Source organism: Peromyscus eremicus, chromosome 7, assembly GCF_949786415.1.
Source record: "Peromyscus eremicus chromosome 7, PerEre_H2_v1, whole genome shotgun sequence".
In the NCBI taxonomy this organism is placed as follows: Eukaryota; Metazoa; Chordata; class Mammalia; order Rodentia; family Cricetidae; genus Peromyscus; species Peromyscus eremicus.
Window position 1 is genome coordinate 89,903,577 of NC_081422.1, and position 10,021 is coordinate 89,913,597.

At 44.4% G+C, this 10,021-nt stretch overlaps 1 protein-coding gene across 1 annotated transcript in view; it reads left to right on the forward strand.

The window, feature by feature from the left end:
- The window catches only part of Pcolce2 (procollagen C-endopeptidase enhancer 2), a 52,311-nt gene extending 44,778 nt beyond the window's left edge, over positions 1-7,533 (forward strand). Inside the window, exons 6-9 of the mRNA XM_059267072.1 lie at positions 1,082-1,236; positions 4,949-5,032; positions 6,594-6,761; positions 6,972-7,533. Of these exons, the coding sequence (XP_059123055.1) occupies positions 1,082-1,236; positions 4,949-5,032; positions 6,594-6,761; positions 6,972-7,102 (538 nt within the window). The 3' untranslated portion in view covers positions 7,103-7,533. The remainder of the gene's footprint in view (positions 1-1,081; positions 1,237-4,948; positions 5,033-6,593; positions 6,762-6,971) is intronic.
- The last annotated feature ends 2,488 nt before the right edge of the window (positions 7,534-10,021 follow it).

The window sequence follows — 10,021 nt, forward strand, 5'->3', positions numbered from 1 at the left end:
CTGACACTTCGTACAATTATTCTCCAAGATTTGGAGGGCCTTCGAGACTTAGCATCATCTCTAGCCTGTGGTTTCAGCTCACCAACGAGTTCCTCGTGCTGGAGCTCGGCATGGTGTCGTGACTACCAACCAGTAGCCGCCTGCTCTCTTTCTTATCCTCATTTCCCTGACGGGCATTGGAAACAGAAATGTCGCCTTTGCAGGCAGGCGTTAGACCTCCCTTTAAAAACGAGATGTGGTCTCTCTGAGCCCTCTGTCATTAGAGCTGTCCCTCAGGTTCTCCACTACCAGCAGCTGGTGTCAATCACGGACTTGGTTTAGACTCACGAGTCAGGCATAGCCTTGGGGACTTGTGGGAAGAGCCGTAACACCAGTGCTCACACTGGTCCCTTCTAGAGTCACTGAGCCCTAGGTTCAAATCCTGGTTCCCACATGTTGACCGCAGGACCTTGGGAAGGTCACTGAATTCTAGGTTCAGTTGCCCACTCTACACAAAGAGGATGATAACAGTAGGGCCCTTATGAAGGTGGGGTGTTGGGACTTGCATTTTTTTTTCAAGTTTTTTGCATTTTAGGTTTATAACAAGTTGCTAATCTGTTGTCAAAAACAAATATGAGCCAGGCAGTGGTGGCGCACGCCTTTAATCCCAGCACTCGGGAGGCAGAGGCAGGCGGATCTCTGTGAGTTCGAGGCCAGCCTGGTCTCCAAAGCGAGTTCCAGGAAAGGCGCAAAGCTACACAGAGAAACCGTGTCTCGAAAAACCAAAAATAAACAAACAACAAACAAACAAACAAAAAACAAATATGAAAGCTAGCAGTTTTAGCCAGGCATGGTGGTGCATGCCTTTAGTCCTAGCACTTGGGAGGCAGAGGCAGGAAGGTCTCTCAGGCAGCAAGGTGTCTGAGTTCGAGGCCAGCCTGGTCTACAAAGCAAGTTCCAGGATAGCTAGGACTACACGGAGAAACCCTGTCTCAAAAAAAAAAACAAAAAAAAAAAACCAATAACAACCAGAAAGAAAGCTGGAAGATTTTGACATTTTCAGAGAGGTACCACGTAAACTGTAAATATGTTTCTCTCCTAGGCCAATCGTGTCTGAGAGAAATGAACTTCTCATTCAGTTTTTATCAGACTTAAGTTTAACAGCAGATGGATTTATTAGTCACTACAAATTCAGGCCGAAAAAACTCCCCACAACTACAGCCATGCCTGTTACCACCACGGTCCCCATAACTGCGGGTAAGTTCTGCTGTTTGCAAGTTGGCACAAATACTTTAGAATTCTAAAAAGAATTCTTTTGAAGTAGAAATTCTTCTTATTTTAAGGCAAAATAAGAAGGTACCGGAAACAGAAATAACTAGATGAAAACTTGTGTGAGACAATAATGAGATTTCATGGATAAAAGAAAAGCAGGTAAGAATGCTTACCAATTAGTGGTTTGCATTAGCCATAGGAAAAAAAACAAGGGCCACCTAATAATTACATACAAGGAGGCTGATTATAATATAAACGCTATCTTTATAAACCCAAGGTTCCTTTACTGGTACATGGCAAAATTCTTCCCTTCATTGTTTTCTTAAATTAACATAATGATTGCACATATGTGTGGTCTATAGTATTTGATCCATGCACACAGGGCACGATGATCAAACTAGAGTAATTAGCATTTCTGTCTCCTTAAGTGTTTGTTATCTCAGATTTGAGCTCATCTCTTCTGGTTCTTAGAACATGTAATACGGGCTGAGGAGGTTCAGCAGGAAAAGGCTTGCCGTGTAAGGGTGGTACCTGAGTTTGCGCCCTGGGACCCGAGTAAAGGTGGAGGGAAAGAGCTGACCCTACAGAGTTGTCCTCCAGCCTCTGCATACACACCTCCCCATAGGAAGTACACACTTTTGAAACTTACTATTTCAACTGTATATAATACAATGAATTACGTAGTCCTGCTACAGTGCTGTTGGATTCTAGAGCATTCCTCCTGTTTAACTGTCATTTGATGACTGTAGCCCTGGGTCACCTTTTTTTCCCTCTCCCCTCTCTCTTCCTATAGTTTTCATTTTATTACATAAAATGCTATTTTAGGTTACTGTTCTAGGGCCTTGATACCTGCCGGTTTTTAACAACAGCCAGTTTTAAGATTTTGTTTTCCTTTCATGTGTCAGAAGATGTCAATATATAGTGGATCAAGCAAAAATATTCACTAATTACAGAAGCTGCAGACAGTGGTTGGGTCATGATCGAAGGCAGTGGGGCCTGGTATCTGGTCTCTATGGCCTAACTGCTCCACCCTGTGGGAATTCAGGAACTCAGATTAGAAGCCTCAAGTTAGGGTGAGGATTAAAGTGGCAGATAATGGCATAGGCTTTTGCCCTCCTCCGATAGGGTTGTCCAGAACAGGCGTGCCCTGGAGGCTAAATAAAGCATCTTACCAAATGAATAGTATACAAGTTATAGCTTATGTAAGGTCAGGATTTTACAGCTTTATCCCTGTTAAGTTTGAGCTTTAAAAACTTGAGTTGAAGATTTAATTGAAGATCCTTTATCATCAAAATAAACCACAAATGCAGCAAACTTTACCATTATAGAATATTACAGGGTTTTTTTTTTGTCTGACTTAGTTTATCCAAATAGTTAAAGCTTAACAAAATGAGCAAACCTAAAGAATCTATACAAATACGAGCACTCCACAGATCGGCCTCCTTGTGACCTGGCTGGGCATTGCCTTGTGTAGTGAACTATCTGGACAGACCCACGGTGCTGGTGGCTTCCTGGCTTTTCGCTCCAATTTGAACTTTCTCTAAAACTGCAAATGTGGACTGCAGTGAGCTCCTGAACATTCATGACACTTACAGGCAGACATTTGGGCCTCTGGGCCAGAGAGGGAGCTGTATGCAGAGTTAAGGGTCATGTATGTGCAATGGGACTTCTAGGGCTGGAGAGATGGCTCAGTAGTTTAGATACCTGTTCTTCCAGCGGGCTTGATTTGATTCTCAGAGCCCACAGGGTATCTCACAACCATCCATAACTCTAGTTCCAGGGAATTCAACCCCCTCTTCTGACCACCAAGGGCACCAGACACACATGTGCTGCACATATATGCATTCAGGCAACAATATTCATACACATAAAAATGAATGAATTTTTTTAAAAAGGGGAAGTATCTACCTTGGGAGAGATTCTGGTACAGAGAAGAAGAAGCTAGAACAGATGTTTGAGGAACTCTAACCTTAGTAGAGGAGGAGGAGGAAGGACATCCACAGACCAGGTCCTGGAAGAAGATGCCTTCCGAAGAGGTGGTCAGTGCGTCTCCTGTTGATGAGACAATATGGGAAGGATTAAAATGTTTGTGTTTAATCCGTGACCAGGAGCTTTATAAGTGATGCAATGCAGGCAGAAGCCAGGGTAGGGTGGGGACCCTGTGGATCAAAATGAAGGAACAGAAAGTTCTAGCAACTCATAGCGCACTCTTGGTCCCGACAGAAAAGAGAAGGGATTGAGAGGCGAACACATTAATGCCAGTGTGATACAGTGACTAAGGATTGCAGGGGACAGAAGGGACAGAGGTGAAAAGGCCTGTCACAAAGACTACGTACTCCATATCCAAAAGGATTGAACCAGAGAGGGTAGCCTCCTCCCTAAGAGAAGCAAAGCAAGAGAGTATGTGGGTGAGGTGGCCTTGAGGGTCAGTGGAGACATCAAGGACATTTTCTGCTGTGACTTCTGTTCCCTCTGAACATAGGCAGGGTCACCTGCTGAGGCGGAGAAGGTAAGTGGCAGCACTAGCAGCTAGGAGAGTGAAAATCTGAGAAATGGCTGTGGAAGTGGGACAGTCGGTTGAATCAGCAGGAGCCTGTCACTTTCTGGTGCACCTCTGTGACTCAGATGACTTGACTGTGGGCACCAAAGAGAGCGTTCTCCTGCAGGACCTCCGGGGGTTGAGAGAGGGAACGGGACAATTTAAATGACTGTAATGAAAATGATTGGCCGAAAAACAGACTGTAGAAACCAAGTGATATAACTAAGCAAGTCAAAGCAAGCTAGGGTTGATTGGCTAGGGACCATGTCAAAGCACTGACCCTCCAATGCTGGGATAGGGGAGCCATTAGATTAACCAAATGAGCCTGAAAGAAAGGAGGCCACCCTGGATATTAGGATGCCTAAATTTGCCGTTTAAGAGATCAGCAATACGTGGTTTTGCGTGAGGACATGTGAGCCTGGGTTTGAGTGGCAGATGGACCAGAGGATAGCCCCTAATGAAGCTGAAACTGGATCATTCATGAAAATGGTGGACCCTTGAGGGATCATCCATGAAGACGGTAGATTCCTTGGAGATGGTATACGAATGCATAGGGAGAAAGGATAAAAGCCAGGGCCTATGTTTATGAGGGCAGAAATTGAGATAAAGACCAGAGATTGTTGTGGAATATTAGTTTAAGATGTGTTACATTCATTTATGCTGTGGAATATTTGTTTAATGATGCAAAGATGTGTTGCATTCTTTTATGTGGCCTTTGTTTATCTCTGTAAAGCTGTGTTACTTTGCCTGTCTAAAACTCCCGATAAAGAGCTGAACAGCTAATAGCTAGGCAGGAGAAAGAAATAGATGGGGCTGCCAGGCAGAGAGAATAAATAGGAGGAAAAAAATCAGGCATTAGGAAGGTTGAGAACCACTGATACAAAGGGAGAAGAGAACAAGGCTAAATTCAGATTATCTTTGATCCAGGTTTAAAATTCAGTAGAGAGTTTTGAGTTCCTGTGAGAAAGAACAGTAGCTGATAGCATGAAGAATTTCTCTTATGTGGTTCATAATTATTTCATTGCAGTGGTGGGTTGGTGGCTCAGAGAAATAAACGGTAATTTCAACTGACTAGATTCTGATATAAACACCAATTATACTTGAATTCATTCTCCTGAATCTCCTGACTCCGTTCTTTGAATTTCTTCTTTGAATTAGGTTTAAAACCCACTGTGGCCTTGTGTCAGCAAAAGTGTAGACGGACGGGGACTCTGGAGAGCAATTATTGTTCAAGCAACTTTGGTAAGAAAGAGAAACCAGCCTTTCTCTCTAATGAGAAACTTGAGACTATTCTTAATCTCAAAGGCACTCCCATGCCTTGTCTGGTGGCGGTTCAGGAACACCAATCATTTACCCATGGTACCATTGTCCTGTCCACCAGAGTGTGTCCACCTGTGCTCTTTGAACTGTGTGGCTTCGCAGCAAGAAGAATAAGCTTTAGAAACAGTGCCCCCCCTTTTCCCCACACCGGTTTAAGAAGTTGACTCTTGGTACCTGACATTGCTACTCTATGTATTCTGGCTGATTTCGTGAAAAAGCCTGTATAGTCTTTCCATCATAGTTTCTTTTCCCTCCACCGAGAACGACTTTCTCACATCTGGGATTCAGCTTAGGTACATTAAATAGTTAAGCTCACATTCAAAAGCTGGCCTCTCCCAAAAAGAAGTGCAAGTATCTTCTCAGCCATGTGTTTCCAAAGTGCTCAGGTAAAATGTGAAAATCTGCCATCCATTTGAAGCTCTTGTAAACTGGACCCTGAAGGGGTGAGTACTCAGGTGCCTGGGGTTTCTAAGGGATTTTCCCAATTAGAAACTTGCATCATCGTGAAAAGCACTCGAGAACAAAAAATGCCAAATTTAATCTTACCAGGAAAAGAAAGATGCTGCAGCCAGGTTCTCAAAAGCAAGCGTTCCGGCTCGTTTTCAGTGCCCTCAGTGGTAACTCTGCAGCCCAGGGACTGGCTTGCAGGGAAGGGGTGGATTTCACTACAGTTTTCATGCTGAGTTCAAATGACTGCATAGAAATGTAAGCAAATATCGCCAGGTGCATCTGCAGCCACACCTGGGTTAGTCTTCTGTGGGAGACCGGAGAGGAATTGCCTTTCTGTGCATTGGGAGGTCCCCCCCCCCACCTCATCTCCCTTGGCTACAGACTGACATTTTGCAATGGACCTACATCACCAGTAATCAAAGGAAGATGTGCTAGGAATTCTGATTTTAGGTGTATTATATAACATTGGGGGCTCACACTGCCCTGAGGCATTGTGACCTATATCTAAAACTAGATTTAGCCTATTGTCTATGACTCACGTAGATGGCATGGTGACCAGACATTATCACTGAGGGACAGTGAGTTCTGAGCTGTGGAAGGAAACACTCCCCGGGGACAGTTTTTGGTTATATTAGGGAGTGCTAGTCCAAGTACACAGCTCATTCTTTGTTTTAAGTTATAGCTCAGTTCTCTACTTCAACTTTCTAAATGAGATAAAGAGGCTTGCTAAGTACTCACAAGTGAGGCTCATAACTCGATCCTTTAAGTGGCAATCTATCCACATGGTAGAGAGAACATTTTAAGAGGGTCTCCATCTCAGCCACAGATTGCCATTGGGAAAGCAGCTAGATTTTTCTCCTGGGAAGCAACACCCAAGCATGGCCTTATAGCTCCCCAATCATTTTCTAACCTGCATTTTAGCGACCGATTTTGAGAACTCTTTGACACTACATTTTCATTTCTGAAACGTAAAAGAACGAGAATCATGTTAGCTCTGTTTGGATCTGCCTTCACTGTCTGTTGTCCTCTGCAGTGTTAGCGGGCACAGTCATCACTACGGTCACTCGAGGTGGCAGTTTGCTGGCCACAGTCTCAATCATCAGCATCTACAGGGAGGGCAACCTGGCCATTCAGCAGGCGGGCAAGAACATGAGTGTCAAGCTCACGGTGGTCTGCAAGCAGTGTCCACTTCTCAGGAGAGGTAAGGACGGAGCTGTCGCCTGTTCCCTGCTCAGAAGCAGAGAGGGGAAGGAGACCACCTCTGAGCAAGTCATGGACCTTTCCAGGGAGGGGCTGGTGTAGGGACGTAGAGTCAAGGCTAACACATTGTCCACTTCTGATGGGGAGGGATGCCTTTAGTCATGAACATGAACAAAAAAAACCATTTATTTTTATATTCTCTTTCTTTTAGGTCTAAATTACATTATCATGGGACAAGTGGGCGATGATGGGCGTGGCAAAATCATGCCAAACAGTTTTGTCAAGATGTTCAAGAATAAGAACCAGAAACCCATGAACGCCCTGAAGAACAAGCAGTGTTAGCCTGAGCCCCGTTACTCGGCTGCCCTTGTTCATTGCCTCTGAAAGATCTGTTCTCCCCATACAATTTAACGCTGAGCATTCTGAGAGACGGGGCCAAGTTCGTCCTCACGTGACGGATGTGTGAACTCCCCCCACCCCAGTGTTGCTGGTGGAAGTTCTGAGTCTGCACTGTGAGGAGCAGATATCCGAGGACCCTCCCACCCACTGCCTGAGAGGGAACAGCAGGAAGCGCTGGCAGCTGGCAGCTTGTAATATACGTCTCTGTAGAAAGATATTCTAGAATTGAGTTGTAGAAAGATATGAAAGGGATTTTATAAAGTGCAATATTTATAATGACATTTGGTTACCTTCAAGCATTTGCTCTGAGGTGTCACACGTTTCTCTTGCATTTTTTAAATCAATGCTCAATAAAATATTTTAAGTGATCACAAGGCAGCCAGTACACTTGTTCTCACAGGAAGTAAGATGCTGTTTACACATACGGCTCTCATTGTATCGGTTTAGAGTTGACAATCTACGAGTTCCAGGGAGGAGAGTGATGTAATAATGACCTCTGTCTGCAAACCCAGAAAGGAGTCGCTCTGGGATCCAGTCCAAATTCCTTCATTGTCTCTGAAATGGAAGGTGTATATAGGGACTTCCTCAGAGTACACTTCTCATCAGAGACAGGACAATCATCTCTGAGTCCTAATTCTAAACCCAGTGTTCACAATGTCACCAGAAGAGGCTCCCCCTGCCCCAGGAGAAAGCCGCCTTCCCACTTGAAGCATTTAGTATGAAGAACTAATATTTAGTTTAGGCTTGTATTTGCTAGACTAAGCAATAAGGTAACCTGACCATTCAGCCGTGAACTCCAGGACCCTTTCCCTGTCCATACCCATTTTATTGACTCGGACTGTAGCAACTGAGATGAACTGTTCAGGGGACAGCCCTGCCTGCAATGGGTGGGACAGGCTGCTTTCTAGGAGGTTACTGGCCAGGGCTGTGAAAGAGGGTGAAAAGGGAACACTGTGGATGAACAAAGGCAGGGGTCACAATGTTGCCTATGGTGGGAATAAAATTGTAGAAATAAGGAAAACTCTTACTTTGGATGAAAATGGTAATTCCCAGTTCTTGACCTGACGAACACTTACGTGGCAGAAAACTATTAATGTAAGTTGAAAAGCTGTTTTGGCAGCTGATCAGGTCTAAAAGTGATTAATAGGAGTCGGCTAGAAGGGTCAGAAATTGTTCTAAATGCTCCTGTTGAGATGTCCATCAACACCAGGGCTTCACTGGCTGAAGAGGAGGATGAGCTAGAGGCCCCTGTAATAGCTGAGTGGTGGCTTCTCTGGACAGCGCCACCTGGTAGACGAGCCTGCTAATTGAATCCTGTCAGGAATGCACATTAGGGACATGGGGATGATCACATCCTCTGGTCTCTCAGTAGCCCCTTCTTACTGATGTGTTAGGATAGCTTGTTGGCGTGGCACACAGCGTCATGGTCCCAGTGTCTCTTGTGTTACCAGTGCAAAGACTCTGAGTGGGGTCTGGAGTCACAGGCAGGAAAAACTGAGAACAGAAATCCGAGCTACTTGTTCCATTGGGAGCCCTGAGAGAACACAACTGCCAAGGGGTCCATGGGTAATTCCCGCACCGGCTGGTCTTTCAACTCTGTTGTTGAAAACAGAGACAATCGAGCCGACTACTAAGACTATTCTTCCTGGTCCAGCAAATGTTCTAACTTCTGTTATAAAATCATTTATTTAGACAGAATTTCATTTTCCTCGGTTATAAACGGAGGGAGTTGCAGTAGACACATTTATCCACTGGCCCATCTCACCAGCCTATATATAGAAGAATTTTTAAACTTTCCCACTTAATGTACCATGAAGCAAAATTTAAAGAATATGTCATATGGATACCTTTCCCCAGCAACAGTGAATAATTAGACACCAGTGCCAAAAACCTAAACAAAAATAACAACAATAATAGAATCTTTTACTGGAAAGTAAGAAATATGCTGTTAAATAACATAACAAAATAAAAATTCTAAAAACAACTAAACACTTTAAATTTTATAATTTTGGGGGCTGGTGAGATGGCTCAGTGGTTAAGAGCATTGGCAGCTCTTCCAGAGGTCCTGAGTTCAATTCCCAGCAACCAAGGTGGCTCACAATCATCGATAATGGAATCTGATGCCCTCTTCTGGCATGCAGATGTACATGCAGATAGAGCACCATATAAATTGTAGCCAGTCAGAGGCTTCATATTAATTACAAGCTGTATGGTCTATGGCTCAGGCTTCTTCTTTTTTTCTCATTTCTTTTTTTAAGAAAAATTTTTTTATTCATTTTATATACCAATCACAGATTACCTCTCTTCCCTCCTTCCACCCCTTCAGTCTCCCCCCCCAAAAAAAAACCCAACCCCCATTCCCTCCTACAAGAAGGTAAGGCCTCCCATGGGGAGTCAGGACAGCCTGATACATTCAGGAGAGACAAGACCAAGCCCTTCCCTCTGCCTCAAGACTGTGCAAGGTGTCCCACCACAGGTAGTGGGCTCCAAAAATCCAGCTCATGCGTCAGGGATGGATCCTGATCCTACTGCCAGGGGACCCCTTAAGCAGATCAAGCTACACAACTGTCTTGCTTATGCAGAGGGCCTAGTCCAGTCCTTTGGAGGCTCCACAGGTGATGGTCTATATTTCATGAGTGCCCACTAGTTTGGTTTGGTTGTCTCTGTAGGTTTCCCCATCATGATCTTGATGTCCCTTGCTCATAGAATCCCTCTTCTTTCTCTTCAACTGGACTTCTGGAGATTGGTCTGGTGCTTGGCTGTGGATCTCTGCATCTGCTTCCATCAGTTACTGGATGAAGGCTCTATGATGACAGTTGGGGTATTACTGGGGTAAACCAGTTCAGGCACCCTCTCCACTAT